We start from the raw sequence: 18,440 nt of genomic DNA, 5'->3' as shown, positions 1-18,440 counted from the left end.
TCCCTTTCCTCTAAGTTACAAATACCTGGGGCCCAAGGAAGGAATCAGGAAGGGCGGGCAGATATTTGGGTGGGACCGCAGCCAAAGAGAGGTCGAAGACACCAAGGATTAAGGAGGTGAGATGTGAACCTATACAAATAACATTGTTTTGACATGGGTTGCTCTGACATGTACTGTGCTGGGTGGGTCCCCATGAGTAGGGGAGGGGTCAGGAAGAAGGTGGGGGTCAAGCTCAAGGTCAAGTTCTTCAGGGCAGTCTGAGAATCGCAGCAGGTAGGAGGTTCCTGCTCCCAGGCTGACCTGGGAGCACCAACCCCAGCTCTGGACACTGCAGCAGCTCCCTTGTGTGCATCCCTCCCCTCTCCCATCAGGTCATTTGTTATTACAGTCCTCCCCCCTCCCCTGTGTCCTCCTCCCAGGTCCCTCCTCAGGCCCGCCCTGCAAAGCCCCTGTCTCCTTAGCTGCCCTCACCTGCACTCCTCAGCGCCTCGCCCCAGCCCCCTCCTTCTTCCTGTAGCACCTCTAGAGATTTCATTTGTTTGCCTTTCTGTTTGCTGACCATACCCCAAGCCTGCAGCATTGCACCTGGCTGAGTAGGTGCTTGACAAACACTGAACTTCTTGTACTGAGTGTAGAAGAGTCTTGCTACTCTCATTTCTAGGCACTGTGTTCTCAACTTTTCTCTGGAGCCTGTTAAGACTTGCCAGCCACATTCCCTCTGGAATCGAGAGGTTCTCCAGGCTCTCGCGCATAGACCCCTCACTCAGGAACTGACTGAAGCTCCTAGGAGCCTGTCCTGTGCAAGGTCATTGTCTAAGGAGGGGCTGAGCCAATATTCTGAGTTCTTTGCATGGGAAGCCCTTTCCAGGTCTTGGGCAGGTGTCGAGGCGTCCCGGGTCCAGCCTGGAGGACCTTATATCAGAACCTTAGCTATCAAAGGCAGCACCCCGCGCTATTGTTTTACACCACACCCCAACCCACCCCAGCCTAGGGCCTAGGGCAGAGCTTGAACTCAGCTGACACTTCTTGTCCCTGCTTAGCTGAGAACCCTGGATTGTTCTTCTCTCCCAACTGCCAACAAAGAGGAGCCATGCAGGGCTGGGGGAGGGAGAAGTCAAATATCCTTCAACTTTCCCAAAGCTTGGAGTTTTGGAGTTATGTCATGAGGTTGCATTGTTTATTGAGCTAAGCCGGTATTGTGGCCACTTGAGGTCTGTTTCCTGGGTATAAAGCAAGCTGCCACACAGGGAAGCCAGAGAATTCCACCCAACGAGGAACTCTGGAAATTCCTTGTAAACCATAGGCCCAAATCACACTGTCCTCATCAGCCTACTTTCCAGACAGCCCTGTGCCACCCTCTACCCAAGGACAAAGCTCTATAGCTCCTAGGCCCGAAACCCAAACTCCTCCCTCTTGACCCCAGTCCCTTTCTGTACCTGCTGCCACGCCTCTGTCCACACCCTTCCTTGTAGGCAGAGTTAGTCACCAGCTTGAGCCTCACACCGTGTCACATCTCACACCTTTGCACAGATTGTTCCTGAGCAGGGTCCCCCTCCCTGCTGCCCTGAGACTCCAGCATCACCCTGTTTCCTTGTCTGTGCCTGTTGTGGGGTTGTGCAGCAGGCTGGATCTTGCCACCACCTCCCAGCTAAGGGACCTCAGTTGTTTAAGTTTATTTGCGTTCATTCCCTCATCAGCAAAATGACCACCCCTCTCCCAGGGCACCAGGCAAAGGTGCGCTGACATACAGGAGAGCCACGGGGCTGACAGTGCTGATGCTGCCAAGGGGCTTGTGGGTACCTCTGAGAAAGCAGAGTCTACTCTCTTGTTCTCAGTCCGAGTGACCGGCCAGTAGGATGAGCCATAATGGGAGGCAGTGAATCTCAATAGAATCAGTGTTCTGGGACAGTGATGGTGGTCAGAGCTAGATGACGGAACTGGAGCAAGTGAGGGGGAGAGAGGAGAGGCTGCAGCTGCAGGAGAGGTTACAGCTGCAGGAGCCCAGCAGCCTCCGCCCTGTGCTGCCTGCCCATGCACCATTCTGAGGAGCCCATCCAGAAGCTGGGCCCGTGGGACCCTGGCATAGCATGGGCTGTGGAGTCAGGCATGGCACTGGGCAGGCAGTCGGCACACGAGTGGCCACCACTGCTGTCATCATGCCCACAGGGACTAATGCCTGGCTTCGGAGTCAGGTCACCCCGGTGAGTGTGACAGGGATAAAGCATGCCACCACTGAAGCCCCTGCTTCTTCCTCATCTCTATGTGAGAGGATAACAGCTCCCATCTTAAAGAACAAATAGGATTAAATGTCAGGAATCTGGTGTCTATCTGTCTGTCTGTCCAAACAATAGGCTGCCCAGGCTGCTTTTGAAGTCTTAAGAGTCTAGGATGACCTTGAATTTCTGATTTTCCTCCTCCACCTCCTCCTGGCATTACAGGCTTACTTGATCATGTCTGACTCTTAGGAAAAAAATTCTTTTCTAAATGCCGTAAGTCTAACAGCCATGAGTTAAAACACTTCAAGCACTTAAGCCCATGAATTCTTGAGAAGAACCATGGATGAATCTAAAGGCTCTGGAGAATCTGCTCATGGTTTGAAACTGCACGCGGGGAAGCGAGGACCTCATCTGTCTTCGTGTGTCGTTTACGAAAGTGAGCTCATATCAACGCTGTGACCCTTTAAAACAGTTCCTCATGCTGTGGGGACCCCAACCTTAAAATTATTTTCGTTGCTACTGTATGCAACTGTAGCAGAAACTGTAATTGTGTTACTGTTATGAGTCGTAGACACAAATAAATATGTGTTTTCTGATAGTCTTAGGTGATCCTCATAGGGCATCCCATGGGGTCGCGACCCACAGGTTGAGAACCACTGGGCTAGCTGCAGTTTCTGTTGTAGAAAGTATTTCAGCTATAAACTCAGGAGGACTGAGGAGTGTCCCCTGACCAGATCATGTCCTGGACCACTTTCTTGTTGGTTGATGGAGGACACCATAGCTCATCTCAAAGCTGAGAATCCCATAAGGCTCCAGTAGAGAGATCCAGGTAGACTCCAGGCAGGAGGATCTCCAGTCTCAATGGATACATTGTAAGGGCAACAAAAGAGAAAGAAGGGGATATACCGAACAAAAGACAGGGAGACACCAAACATTAGCAATGTACAGGCTTTATCTGAATTACTTAAATAAGTTATCTAAGAAACAGAAAATCAGAAAGGCGGTTAGATGTTAAATTATTGTTCATTTGGGGACTAACAGTGGATGTAAAATGTGCCCGCCCTTTTGAAGTCCTGTCTTGGGGCTGGGGAGATAGCCATGTGAAATCGTTGGTTGAATTTCTAGCTTCCACACAAAAAGGCAGGCATGACAGAACATACTCGGAACCCCAGCACTGTGGAGGTGAAGACAAGCAGACTCCTGAGGCTCACTGGCCTGTCAACCTTGACTCAGAGAGCCCTTCCACACACTTGGCATTCACACACACAAATACACACTGACACGTCCATAAATAAACTTTATTTGTTTGTGTGCATAGAAATTTTCTCTATATATTTATTTGTGATAAAGTTTCTCTCTTTCTCTCTCTCTCCCTCTCTCTCTCTCTCTTCCCCCCCTCTCTCTTTCTCTCTCTCTCTCTCTTTTAGACAGGGTTTCTTGTAGTTTTTGGAGCCTGTCCTGGAACTAGCTCTTGTTGACCAGGTTGACCTTAAACTCACAGAGATCCGCCTGCCTCTGCCTCCAGGTGCTGGGATTAAAGGCATGAGCCACCACCACCGCCCGGCAGACAGTCTCTCTATATATACCCTGGCTATCCTGGAACTCTCTGTAGACCAGGCTGACTTCAGAGTTGTAGAGATCTGACCGCTCAGCACCCAGGAGGGTGCTGGCATTAAAGATATGCGTCACCACACCTGGAAAAATACAATTTTTTAATTAAAAAATTTAAAAGAATTTTCTTAAAGAAAATGATCAATTCTGAGCATCACAGATGCTTGGTCTATTCTAAGAATACAAACCTGTTTTCTGTCATCGATTTACACAGCCACCCTGGATGGGAGACTTGGCCTATTGGTATGTGCCTCTTTTATTTTATTTTTTTGAGAGAGAGTGGGTCAGAAGACATCTTTTGAGAGCTGGTTCTCTCTTCCCCCTTACTGGGGAAGGGTCTGTTGTTTCTGCCGTCCTTGGTGGTTTAGGCTATCTGGGTCCAGGCTTCCCTGGTGAGTCTTCTGTCTCTGCCCCACATCCCTACATCCCGTAGGAGTGCTGGGATTACAGACGTGTGCCACTGACCCCCACTTTACACAGTTCCAGGCATCAGGCTTGGAGAGGAAGCACTTCCACCCCACGAGCCAGTCGTGCGCACTTTAAAATGAAGGAAACTGAAGTCTGAAGACATCAGCGAATTTGCCCAAGCCCGTGACTGGCTAGTGGCGTTGCTGAGACAGGATAGGTCCATCTTTGGAGTCCTGGGCTACCGTACCGCAACAGGCTGTGAGGTACTCCCACCATAGAAGATGCTCTGGAAAGCCACCTGTGTTCACATGCCCTCCTCATCCTCCGCACCCCTGCCCATCCCACTCCTGGGCGAGGATAAGCAGCATTAAAAAGACAGGAGATTAAGAGACACGAGAAAGAAGAGGGACTCTTGTTGGTATCTACTCTCTCAGGCTGACAGAACACTTGTATCCTTGAGATTTTACCAAACTCTTCTTTCCCATCCCCAAATTTTATTCCTCTAAATACTTAATAAACCCATCCCCTCTGGTTCAGTCTGCCTCTCTGGAAATTCTCTCTGCAGCATAGTCAAACGTTTGGCTTTAGCTGAGTGAAGGTCCCTAAGAAGGAAACTCCTCAGCCTGTGGGTGGCTGCTGGACGGTCTTTCTGCCGATAACAAGAAGAGGCTTGCTGAGGGTGGGGACCATGGGAACTTGCCAGTAGGACCCCACCTCGAGAGTCAAGGTTCGAGGACACTGTTCCTGAGAGCTGCTGGCCTGTCAGCTGGCCAAGGGTGGGGCTCAGGCTCAGAGAGAATGCTGAGTATGCCAGGCTGAGGTTCCTGAAGGTTTTCTCCTGCCGGGCACAGCCTTCACCACCCTGACCTGATCCTGGGAGGCCTGCTGTACAAAAGACCCAGGGCGATGCTCTGAGGCCATCTTCAGGGATAGGACATTCACTTCGCAGGAGAAGGCAGAGAGGGGAGAACTAGACACCGTGAGGTCAGGCCTTCTCGCTGCTGACCCTCAGTCTTTCAGCCACCCAGTGGTACATTTGTTTGTTTGTTTATTTAATTGCTTTTATTATTTTGGTTTTCTAAGACAGAGTTTCTCTGTGTAGCCCTGGCTGTCCTGGAGCTCACTCTGTAGACCAGGTTGGCCTCAGATTCACAGAGATCTGCCTGCTCTGTCACCCGAGTGCTGGGATTAAGGCGTGTGCCACTGCCTGGTATCAGCGGTATATTTGTGTGTGCAGAGTTTGGCCTCCTTGCTTATGGGTGATTATAACTGAAAAGATTCAAGGATTCAAATCTCCAAATACAGGGAACCTGGTGCCACCCAGGTCTACCTAGCCTGGCGGCACCTCATTCTGTGTCCACATTTTCTCTCCGTCTTTTTCCTCACATCCCTCGCCTCATCACTGACTGTGTGAGTGTTTCTGAGACCTGCAACAGGAGCTATGTTTGGCTCTGCCACTACTATAATGAATGAAACATAGCCTTGGTTTTCGGGTTGCTCAGAGCCCCGGGGAGGCAGCCACACGGCCTGAGAGTATGAGGGCAGAAAAGAACATTCCAGACGCGCTACCATTTGTTTCAGGGGCCACCTCAGACACGACTACGCTTCCGTCCCACGTCCCCTGATCCTGGCCTGGTCTGTACAGATTTATTCTAGTGTATGATAGACCACGAGTCTCCCCGTGTCTCCCTGTGGGTTCACCCTAAAACGAATGAGAAGCAAGGAATTGGTGCCATTTAGATCAACCCTGTTCCACAGAGAGACGTGCAATATGAAACACAGATGCACGCATGCAATTCTGACTGCTTTAATAACCACATTGAGTATGGCAACAGGATCTGGATCTTTAATAACCACATTGAGTATGGCAATGGGATCTGGATCTTTAATAACCACATTGAGTATGGCAATGGGATCTGGATCTTTAATAACCACATTGAGTATGGCAACAGGATCTGGATCTTTAATAACCACATTGAGTATGGCAATAGGATCTGGATCTTTAATAACCACATTGAGTATGGCAATAGGATCTGGATCTTTAATAACCATATTGAGTATGGCAATAGGATCTGGATCTTTAATAACCACATTGAGTATGGCAATAGGATCTGGATCTTTAATAACCACATTGAGTATGGCAATAGGATCTGGACATTTCTGGCACCCTCTCCTCAGCTGCCCAAGGAACTAGCTGGGGGCATCTCCCTGGACACCTGGGAACCCCTCTAGAGTCAAGTCTCTGCCAACTCTAGAATGGCTCCCTTAATTAAGATATATAATTCCTTGTTCCCATATCCACCCTTCCTATATCCCAACCATCTTATTCCCCCAAGCTCTTCCCATCCTCCACTTCACACTTTTCTCTCCCCATCCCCCCATCCCACCCCACCCCAAGTTCTCATTTTTTGTCCTTCACCTGGCATTGGATGGAGAAAATTACAGAGCCCCACATAGGAGCACCGGACTGAGCTCCCAAGGTCCTGATGAGGAGCAAAAGGAGGGAGATCATGAACAAGGAAGTCAGGACCGTGAGGAGTGCGTTTACCCATTGAGACGGTGGAACAGATCTAACGGGAGACCACCAAGTCCAGTCGGAATGGGACTGATGGAACAGGGGACCAAACCGGACTCTCTGAATGTGGCTGACGGTGGAGGAGGACTGAAAAACCAAGAACAACGGCGATGAGCATGAACTCTACAGCATGGATGGGCTCACTGTGAGCCTTGTCAGTTGGGTTGCTCACCTTCCTGGACTTAGGGGGAGCTGGGAGGACCTTGGACTTAACATAGTGAAGGGAACCCTGATGGCTCTTTGGCATGGAGAAGGGCGGAGTGGGGGTATGGGTGGAAGGGAGGGGAGGGAAAGGGGAGGGGGAGGGGAGGAGATGGAAATTTTTAATTAAAAAAAATGAGAAAAAAATAACCACATTGAAAATACTTAAAAAAAAAACAAGTAAATTCAATATTGGTAATATAGTTTATTTAGCTCAAAATACCTGAAATATTACCCCCTCAACATTCAATCAATATAAAAAGCTATAAATAAAGTGATCTGTGCTTGCTCTTCGGTGTCTTTAACACAGTGTACACGTCACATCTGCAGCTCATCTCACTTTGGGCTAGCCTCACGTTTTCTCTTTTAAAAATGCATCACCTTGGGCGGAGCCTTGCACACACTATACGTATGTCCCGGCACTGAACTGCGCCTCCAGCCCATTTAAAACTCTTCAAATTATGAGTGTGTATTCATTACTTACTAATTGGAAAAAGTCATTTATATAAATGTTTGGTTTTTAAATTCTGCCTTGACTTCAAAGGTGCTCAGTCCCAAGAGCTCCTAAGGCTTAGCCTGCCTTGTCCTCTATTCTGCTATGGCACGCTCCAAGCTGCCCAGAACTGAATTTAAATGGACCTACTTATCTCCTTTCCAGGATTATTTTAATGTGTTAAATTTGTGTGTGTGTTTATGTATGTATGTGTGTATGTGTGTATGTATGTATATGTGTATGTGTGTATGTATGTGTATGTGTGTGAGAGTGTGTGTGTGTATGTGTGTGTGTGTGTGTGTACCCATGTCACAGTTTATGTTGAGGCCAGAAGACCATGTCAAGGGAGTTAGTTTCCCTTCTTCCACTTTTTTGTGGCAGGGACTCTTGTTATTTATGCCACTGCACTATGGAGGTGAGTGTCCCAGCTAATTCTCCTGTCTCAGTCTCCCATTTCTGTAGGAGTGCTGGGTTAGAGATGCCAGCCACCCTCCACCTCTTCTAAGTGGGTTCTGAGACTGAAGACAGGTCATCGGCATTGTGTCCAAGAACTTTTACCCATTGAGCCATCTGGCTGGCTCCTCCCCAACATCTTTTGGGGGTGGGAGGAAAGGGTTTATTTGACTTGTACTTCCACATCACAATTTATCATCACCCAACATCTTGAGAGTGGGTTTGCATTTTGACATTCACTTGGAACCTGGCACCGTGTCTGTCACCTAAGACTGGGTGACAGGCCAGCTACAGCCCCAGGCTCCAACTGAGTTGGCTGCCTTAGGGCTCTGTAGTCCTGTCTCCTCCTTATCAATTATTAAATTAGATTTATTTATTTATTTGTTTTTCTGTGTGCTGTATGGATAGTGTATTTGTGTGCATGTGAGTGTGTAAGCACTCATGGGTTCACATACAGAGGCCAGAGCAGGATATCAAGTGTCTTGGTCTATATAACACTCAGTCTTACTACCTTGAGAAGGGGTCTCTTGTGGAAGCCACTGTTTTGCTTGGCTGGCTGGCTAATGAGTTCTCAGAATCCACTCATCTCTGCCCCTCCATGTTGGGATCACAGGCATGAGCAGCAATGTCTGGCTTTCCACGTGCCTGCCAGAGGGCTGACCTCAGGTCTTCATCTCTGCCCCTCCATGTTGGGATCACAGGCATGAGCAGCAATGTCTGGCTTTCCACGTGCCTGCCAGAGGGCTGACCTCAGGTCTTCATCTCTGCCCCTCCATGTTGGGATCACAGGCATGAGCAGCAATGTCTGGCTTTCCACGTGCCTGCCAGAGGGCTGACCTCAGGTCTCATGCTGTCACCTGCTGAGCTCTTTCCTTGTCCTCTTCATTTTATTTTTTAACTGATGTGTAAATGTTCCTTGTTGACCAAGTTAAGCGATTCTTTTCCCTTTGGAAATAGCCAAACCACAAAGCCTCAGTGGCAGGACAGACACATTGAGAGCCACCCTTTCTTGCAGGAGTATCCCTTATCTGCCTGGGTGGGTTGGTGCTCACTTTGGGGAGGCTGTTTTCTGGATTCACATGATCTGGTCATTTTGCCCTCAATTCTACCAGAGCTTCTCTCTCTCTCTCTTCTCTCTCTAAGCACACCATACCACACTATACCATAGTCCTCTTGGGGCTCCTAGTGATAGAATACTTGGCATAGTGCTTGAGTGTGAGCTAACAGGTGGGGAAACCCCAGAATGGAGGGCATTAGCTGTGGCCTCATTTGTAAAATGGGACCCTGAACTGAGTCATCTGGCCTTGAACCAGAAAAAGTCTATAAATCTGTCTCATGCCAGCGACTGTCAGCTGTTCCACAGAGGTTTTTTTTTTCTTTAGATGTGCAGATCAGACACTTGAGACAAGCCCTGAGATCTTCGCAGTCCCCACACTGCGAGCAAATGTCACACTGCAGAGACACCAATGAAATATTCATGAGGCTCGCAGCTGCTCTTCGCTCAGAAGTGGGGAGATGCTGTTCTTGCTCTTGCCTAGGGCCTGTCACACCACACAGGAGTCTCTTGGCTCCGGGAAGGAGCTGTCATTAGCTCCACTTAACCTCAGGAACCTCAGACTCCGGGATGTGACTGCGCAGTGGGTGGTCCTCGGAGCCCTTGCTTCTGGGTACTGGTCCTGGAAAACTTGCTTTAGCCTCTTCCAAAGGCAGAAGCCCTGGAAAGGCACTAAACCTCTGTAAGGTGGAGCTTCCAGTCTAAGATGGAGATTAGCATTGGCCTCCCACGATCGGGAGATGGCAGGCGACGTTTGTTACAGTGCACTTGACGTAAGCCGGTTCACATGGGGCACTCGGTGTGTGTTGGCTGCTGTTACCTCCAGGGACCTAGTTGCACCGTACAACTGCATAGTGGAGGCTCTGGGAAGGAACCGAGGTCCCTCACCACCAAGGAAGTCCTCCAGGACAGGCTGCACCTCCTCAGCCTTCCTCCGGTCTCCTCAGGGACTGAGGCTCTTCCTTCCATCACCATGTCCTGGCCTTTGACTTGGTAAATAACTTGTGCACCTTTATCTTCACTGTGCACCACAGGCCCAGGCCCAGTCAGCCCTGCCTTGCAGGCATCAGTGGTTTGCTCAGTATCTTCTCTGTCCCTCAGCCAGAGAGCCCACCTCCCACTTCAGGCCCTCCTTATAACTTCCAAACTCCTCTCCAGCCTACAGGATGAAGAGGGCTCCGCTCATATTGGTGCTTCTGCTGTGGGACTCGCACTGCTGGTGGAACTCCCTAAACCACCCCCTTCCACCTAAGTCGTCCTTGTTCTCTCGCTCTAGGCGGAGGTTTCAGGATGAGTCCGAGTCCATGTGGGACAGCTGACTGCATCCCCTCCACACTGCAGGGGATCTTGCTCGCTGTGCTGGCCCAACTCACCATAAGGCCCACAGGCTGGATACACTTAGTTGAATGAATATATGTATGTATGTATATATATATATATATATATATATATATATATATATATATATATATATATACAAGTTCCCAGGGAACCCACAAAAATGCTAGGCCAAGGTATTCCTGGTGGCCCTGGCATCTCCCACCTCCCATGGGCACAGTGGGGGGGGGGGTTGAAAAACTTGCTAAAATGGGGGGCAGTCATGAAGACCATACCAGCAGCTACCCTCCTCTTCCCAGTGACCAGGCCATCCTCCCAGCCAAGTTGCTGCATCCACTATGAACGCTCTTCACAGTCAAGGCAGGTGGAAGGCCCTGGCCCCTACCCTAGCCTAGATTTTTGTTGTTCTCAGGCCCTGCCTTCTTGGACCAGAACCAACCTTCCATGTAGTCCTCTGAAGGTGGTTTTTCTTCTACTAGATGCCTCTCGGAATTGAAATGCTTACCCGAAGAAATGAATTTCTTCCTCTTCTTCTTCTTCCTCTGCCTTTTATTATGATGATCATTAGTGTGTGTGTGTGTGTGTGTGTGTGTGTGTGTGTGTGGTGTGCATACAGGCTGAGAATGTCATGAAGTGAGAAAAACATATTTCCTAAATCCTGACCTGATCTCAGGCTAAAACTGAGGTCAGTCTGACCCTCGTGTACAATATCTAAGGAACTTCTGCTAACCTGTGTTATTCTGCTTCAGTAACCACTCCCCGATCAAACAGAAGCACCATGGAGACACAACTTGCCCTGTTCTATTAAAGTTTGCATCTGTCATGCTTGCTAACAGCCACTACAGCTACCTCTATGGGATGGACCAAACTTGTGGTTTTTACCTTTACAAACCCCCTTCTCACTCAGCGCGGGGCCTCTAGACTTGTAGTCACAGGAGTACACGCTCCTGGCCGGGTCTGTATTACCTCAATACAAACTTCAAATTCATAAAGAACTCACTCTGGTCTCTTTGGATAAGAACAACCAGGCTACAGTAATCAAAGGACAACTTACTTTTGGGAATTGGTTCTCTTTTACAGTGGATTCTGGGAATCGAACTCAGGTCATCTGGCCTGCACGGCAAGTATCTCTACCTGCTGAGCTGTCTTGTTGACCCAGGAAATGAACCTCTTAGGTGTCTGCTTGTGGACAGAGCAGCTGGGTAGCCTCCTGCCTCCCCTGCCCTCTTTCTTCTGGAAGTCAGCTCGAAGCTGTGCCTTGTGTTTTCCTTCCTCCTTCCCCATATTGTATGTCATTCTGGTCCCCGGGAGGCTGCCCTACCTTCCCTCCCTTCTGCTGCCACACGTGGTTCAGTCTGTTGAGTCTCCCTCCGTGTTTTGACATGCAGACCAAAACTAGGCATTTGTCACCAGGCCTTTGCCTCATGGCTTCTCTCTCTCTCTCTCTCAATCTGGTTTAATTTCGTGCAGGTGACCATAGCTGCAGTTAACTCATGAATCCAGTGGCCACGGCACATCTGGAAGAAAGCCTTTCATGGCACTTCTCCCCACCCCCATCTCCAGCTCCGACATTTTCTCACCCCCCTTCCACGGTGCTTCCTCGCCTTGGTGGTGGGGGTCCCTATAGTGCTGGGCACTGAACATCTCACTCACGCTCAGCACTGTAACCAGTTAGAGTCTCCGTGTCAGTCTCTGCCCACTGCGGAGAGGAGCCTCTGGGGCCAAGGCTGAGAGCAGTGCTAACCTACAGGTGCAACCATAAATGTTTAAAAGGTAGTTTGACAACGGGACCATTTAGCCAAACCTTAGTAGTGGGTTCCCCTGGGGTCCTACGACCTCCTGAGCCTTTGACCAGGTTGACAGTGCCAAGAGTGAATTCTCTCCTGTGGAGCAGGCCTCAAATCCACGCAGAAGGGAGATGGTTGCTCCAGTGGCCTCCATGGTCGCGTCTTTCCTGGCAGGTCAGTATTGTAGCATGCAGGATTCACTGCCATGTGATGTCACCAGTGACTTCTCTCCCCCAGCAGCCTGCAGAGCACCTTCTGGTACTATGAAGCTTAACAGCAGGAAGTTCTCAGTACAGTTCCAGCTTGGTTTCTCCTTGTTCTGCGACCAAAGTGTGCTGTGTCTTCAACAATCAGGTCTTATCATCTCACAATGATAACTAACCTTTCTGACCTTCCAGCCAGTCATAACCTCTCTTTATTCAGAATCACCTGACATCACACCGTTGGCAGGCCCCGATGATGCGCAGACAGCCATCCCTGCTAGGCCTGATGCTCCAGAGTTTTATTGTATTTGTAGCTTGAAGTGCTAGGTGCTGGTTCTAAGTTTCCAAACGTGGATGAAGGTCTCCTGACACATAATATGGGACATTTGACTGTGGGTCACTGGGAGAGGGTGAACAGGTGTCCCACACCTCTTTCTCCTCAGCACATGGCATGGTGCCAGAACACTGAGGGTCCTTGACGAATGGCTATGAACGGATGTTTGTTAAGTGCACCATGTTGCAGGCACTGCACCGAGCCCTATCCACAGGTCTCTTCGAATCCTCCTAATCATCGCCTGTGACAGGCATGCAGTTTCTTACCAAGCGAGCCCTATGGGCTGGATCCCTGTGCATATCTCAGTTCCTGACATGTATTAGGTCTCCATTAATAGTTTCTGGAAGCTGGGTGTGGTGGTACCTACCTTCAATCTCAATACTTGGGAGGCTGAGGCAGGAGGATTGCCTTGAGTTTGAGCTTAGCCTAACTTAATTGATGATCATCTCCTTTACAGAGAAGGAAGCAAGCTCAGAGAGGTCATCTAAGGTCATTCACTGGGTAAGTGAGGAACAAGAATTCACACCCATGTTGATCTGATTTCAACACCTATATTCTTCATTATTGAACTCCATCAGGTGCCAGGGACAGAGCAGAGACTGTACCTTTCCAGCACATTCCATCTGTCAGACAAGCAGAAGGTACGCAATGCAACGTGCATGATGGAACGGGAACTCAACCATTCCAGGAACTGGGCAGGCCTTGTGCCAAGGCCCAGAGGAAAGAGATGGCTGTGAAGCCTTTCACCAGTGGCTAAGTCTGGGCTAGGACACAGGTTGCTGTAAACATCTCATATGCCCCATTATTCTACTTTGCAATGGACTTGATCCAGGCTAAGCTAGTAGAACAGCATGAGCGGGACACCAGGTTGTGGGCAGACCCTGGAGACCCCACTCCTGCTTCAGAGAGGGCCTGCTTCAGCTCCACCTCCTGGCTGACCTCCCCCTGCCAAAATCCCATTAACTCCTAGGCATGAGGCAGAAAGAATGTCGGGACAGGAGTGTGGGCCCACCTCTTGCAAGCAGTCCCCACAGTGGAATGAGGGTGTCACTGCTTGTTGAAGCCTGGACTTTCAGCATCCCTTGCTTTACAGACTGTGTCTGGCGAGGTACAATGTATCTTAAGATGAGGGGTGGGGAGATAGGAATGGACACACAGGCAAGGAGGTATAGTCAAATGCTCTACCACTGAACAATACTCTCCAAAGAGGAGCCCTGGATGGCTGATAGAATGGGAGCGTCCCTTAGGGATGCTGGGGAGGGGTCCCTAGGTTGAGCAGAAGCTGCTGGGAATAGCGAGCTTCGGCGTTTGTGGAGAGTAGCAGTACACATGGGGGCCTGTCAGCACAGCATCCTTCCTGAGCTGCTGGACCATCCCTTTCCTGTGGCCTGTTACTGTGAGTCAGTGGGGTTCACTGGTCCCTATCTCTGGCCTCAAAAACCAGAGGGATGGGGTTAGAATACATAGAAAACCTTCTGCCTCAAAGAACAAAGCAAAGAAAAAGAGGAAGAGCAAGAGAAGAAGGAGAGAAAGGGAAGGGCACAAGCTCTCTCTTCACCCATAGGGGATGGTGAAGGGAGCCAGCAGTGTGCAGACCTGACAAGGATGTGGTGCTGGGTAGCTATACCACCCAACAAAATGTGAAGCCCTCCTGCCTCTCTTTATATGTTCCTGGCTATGTGTGGACCTCTGCCAGTACCTTGGGTTGAGGGTCCCCGGGCTGAGAACTCACTCTCCTCACCCTGGCTAGTCCCCCAGCGAGTCTTGTCACTCAACCTCTTGACCTGGTTGGTACTTCCATGTCTGTAAAGTGAGAAGTGGCTTCTGACCACACCTCCATCCGCTCCCTTCTCTAGCTCTGGCCTCCAACAACCTGGCCAGCAACCTGAGCAGAAAGCAGAGCAGAACCTAAAAGGAGGAGAGAAGTGGCCAAGCTCACACCTCCTGCCCTGGGAGAGGCCAGTGTCCTGTCTCACCCAGTTAGCCTGCTAGAGGGCTTGCTGGAGGGGAACCCCTGCCTCTGCCTCCCCTCTCCTGCCTCAGCTGATGCCTCTGCCTGCTCACCTTTTTCTTCCCTTGTCCCTGTCTCCAAGGATGTCCGCATGTATTCTGAGATGCAGCTACCATCAAGTCTAGAACCTTAGGTCCAGCCTAGTCTGAGGTCCCGGGACTGGGCTTCAGGGCAGGAAGCCGTAGCACACACAGTGCATGGCATCTTCTAGACTGCACAGGAGGAGATCCTGTCAGGACCACTCTCCTGCCTCTGAGAGGCTCCAGCTAGTGGTCTGTGAATCCCCTGAGCACAACTCCTTCTCCATTTAACGGTGGGCCAGTCCCCAGAGCCTCGGTCTCCAGGTCTCCCTCCCTCTGACGTCCCCTCCCCCTTTATACGTAGCCTCTTTCCGAGTCCCGACAACCCTGTTCGGATCCTTTCTAGTCTTAGAGAACCTGCTTTTCAGTTCCCAAACCTTACAGGGATGTGTTAGAAACACGGCTCCATCAAGAGTGCTTTACCAACCCTAACTTGCTTAGTTCTCACAGTCTTCCATGCACAAACGAGGAAAAGGAAGACCAAACAAACGTATCTTGCCCATGGCCAGAGGCTGCTCTAGTCGCGAGGCTGAGCCTCCATCTGCACTCAGCCCTGGTCTACTAATACTGCTTCCGACCAAACCTGCTCCCTTCCTTGTTGAAGACAACGCTCTAACAACATAAACCACGACCCCAGTTTCATCTCTGTGAAACCTGTCTTTGAACATGTCATTACCCAACTCAAAAACCTTGCAGTTCCCCCTACACTCCCACCTCCAACAAGCATTAGAACAACCATCCACCAGGATGGGGATTCAAGGATGGGGCCCCAGATCCTCCCTGGCTGGGAAACCCCTTGATGGTCCCTGCTTTTCCCAGGCTAGTTTCTCTTAGCTGTCCTGTCTTGCTTGTGCTGCATTACCAGCTTCCTGCTCAGCGAGGGCTGGGGGTCTGAATGGAATGAGAGGCTCCTTGCAGGAAGACTGGCTGCTGGGGACCCCCACCCAGAGTATCTCACACTGAAAAGGACAGAAGCATGAGGAACGAGTGTCTGAGGAATTACTGCGTGGTTGAGCTGCCTGAGAGTGGAAGCTAATGGCTTCACTAAACACCTCTGGTGGTAGCCTTAAGGCCATACCAATAGCTACCACCTAGGGCTAGTTGCATGCTGGGTAGTCCGGTAAACCTTTCCAAGCACCGTCACGCAGTCTCCCTGTGGGCTCTGAAAGCAATGCTAACACTGTCCCCCTTTTCTTAATAGTGAGGAAGCTGAGACTCTGGGAGGAGTCCTTGCTTCTCATACAGCTTTGAAGTAGGCATGCAGGATCTGTGTCTGGCCTATGCTTTGGCCATCAGATGCCAGGGTGCACACAATGCCAATGCCACTGTACTGATGATGGCAAAGCATCAGAGGAATATAAGGATTTTGCACAAGAATCCTCACTTCATTGAGTGTTCTTGGACCACTTGTTTCTGTTCCTAGGTGTTCACGTCCTGTGAGTGTGCCAACGGTGCTTTAACCCTCAGGTACATAGCAATATAAAACACTCCTAAATTACTCCTCTCTGTAACTTATATTCTAGTGGAGATGGGAGGGAGAAATAAACAAAAAAATGTAAATATGAGGTGTCCATTGCCACTGGAAAAAGTAACGCGGATCAGAAATAAAGGGACAGCCCAATGTGCCTGGCAGGCGTTGGGACTAAGATGGGCGACCTCCACACTAAGACCATACCACAGCAGCAGTGATACCAGAAAGGAACGGGCCTCACTGTGCCCTGGTCAGCAGGCCCAGGAGGTGCAAAGGCCCTGAGCTCAGTGCGTTTGGTCTGATCAAAGAAGGACACAGCCTGCATGGCTGACGCAGAGCAGACGGGATGCACAGGCAAGAACATAGCAAGACCCGCATGAAGCCAGGCTCCGCAGCATGCCAACTGTCTGAGAATTGACAGCAACAATCCATGGAGCACATTTCACACACCTGTGACTCAAAGAAAACCACAAAAAACCTGCTACGGTAGGATTAATGCCAGACAGACAAGGAATCCCACAGTGCACAGAGACAGCAGCTGCATTAGGGTGCCCAGAAACTGTGTAACAAGGAGAAGGCAATGCCAATGCAGAGAGGGAGGGCACCGGCTCAGCTTGAGCAGCAGTGCTGGGAGCCAGGACCACTTGGTAGGAAAGGGCTGGGGTTGCTGGACCCGGGATGAGACCATGGAGAGCAGAAAGCAGTCGGCCACGCCTCCTCTCCAAGATTTATTTCCCACCTTCTAGGAGATTCTAACCCTTCGTGCATCCTGCTCTCAGGGCCAGGCCTGGGACTCTGGGAGACAGGAGCCAGTGAAGTCAGCGATTCCTCAGCTTCTCAAACCCCCCACACTGGCAGAACTTCCTGTGTTCAGTAGGCTCTTGCCACCATTACCCTAGGGCTTGCAGTCAATGGAGGACAGGTCCTGCCCTTAGCCTCCTTTTCACAGGGAGGGGCTTCAGCTCAGAGAGGGTAAGGGCTTTGCCAAGGTCTCACAGTTAGTAGATGACTAAGTTGAGACTTGAGATTGTGAATCTCACCAGGGGCATTGGGGAAACTGCATTATATGTATATATGAATTGGTGTTGATTGAACCCAAAAGACAAATCTGAAGGAGGTGGATGGGTTCTGGATCCGGGAGAGGGCGGAACCGGAGGGATGGAGGCTGAGAGAAGGCATGGACAGAGTAGAACAGGGAGAGGCTTTGATACAGAACTAAGTCCCCAGAAATACCTGTCTCAAGGATGAAAGAGACAAAACTGCATCCCGGACAGGCCTGTTATACAAGGGATGGGGGCAGCCGGCAGAGGGCTGACAAAGGCCAGGGTCCCTGATAGGAGGCAGGTAGACCAGTCATGTAAACTTTCTCACTCTCTGGGCAACGAGGAAATAGACGATGAGAGTGTGCTGGAGCCAGGGACAAATCCAGGCCATCCAGACAGGGAGGGGGAGCAAGGCTGAGGCTGGTGACTGTTTGCTCAGAGAGAGGTACTTTTCTAGCTCTGTGTATTGGTAGACAGCATCAGCTGGTCGGGTGTCAGGAGTCCTGGTGCCTCTTCCCACCCCCGCGGGCCCATCCATCCACCTGCTGCTCCACACTGCAATGATCCCCGGTCCCCTGGGTGGCTGAAGCGTGTGTGAGGAAGCAAAAGAGGTAAAAACCTCATGTCTCGCCTGGGATCTCAAGTCCGCAGTCTCCTGAGTCTGCAAGCAGCATCCTCCCAGGCCCTCCCCCTCCCCCTGTGTGCAGATGGTATGCTCCGATAAGCCTGGCCAGGCTGCAGTGGATGTTGCTAGAATCCACGCGGAGGAAGGAAGAGACGCAAGCAGGCTGCGGTGACCCAAGCGGCCACCCCTACTTCAAGGACCCCTTCCTTGAGAGACGACATCATGACCCAGGGAAAGGTAGGGGCATGTCCCTGCCGCCTGCACCATCCTCCGCTCTCTGGACCCCTGCCACCCTGCCATTCTGAGAACGCTTTCTGGACCACATTAAGCATACTCTGCGGGCTCCAATGCAAAGGTCCTTGTGGTCTTTGCTGATGCCAGAGGACCAAACAGCCCATTTCAAAGAATGGGCCTAGGACTTTTCCTAATGCCCTGGTTCTCCCACCCCTTGCTGTAGCATTGCAACCCCTTCACAGGTGCCCTAGGCCCTGTTAGGAGTCAGAGTGGGGGAGGGAGGAAGGGAGGGAGGGAAGAAGA

At 50.5% G+C, this 18,440-nt stretch overlaps 1 protein-coding gene across 2 annotated transcripts in view; it reads left to right on the top strand.

The window, feature by feature from the left end:
* The first annotated feature begins 18,125 nt into the window (after window positions 1-18,125).
* Window positions 18,126-18,440, top strand: part of Faim2 (Fas apoptotic inhibitory molecule 2) — a 30,426-nt gene continuing 30,111 nt past the window's right edge. For both annotated transcript variants that reach the window (XM_038343601.1, XM_038343600.1), the window contains exon 1: window positions 18,126-18,140. In XM_038343601.1, coding sequence (XP_038199529.1) covers window positions 18,126-18,140 — 15 coding nt within the window. The remainder of the gene's footprint in view (window positions 18,141-18,440) is intronic.

This window comes from Arvicola amphibius, chromosome 9 (genome assembly GCF_903992535.2).
Source record: "Arvicola amphibius chromosome 9, mArvAmp1.2, whole genome shotgun sequence".
Lineage (NCBI taxonomy): Eukaryota > Metazoa > Chordata > Mammalia > Rodentia > Cricetidae > Arvicola > Arvicola amphibius.
The sequence above is the reverse complement of the archived record's forward strand: the minus strand, read 5'-3'. Positions and strand labels throughout refer to the sequence as shown.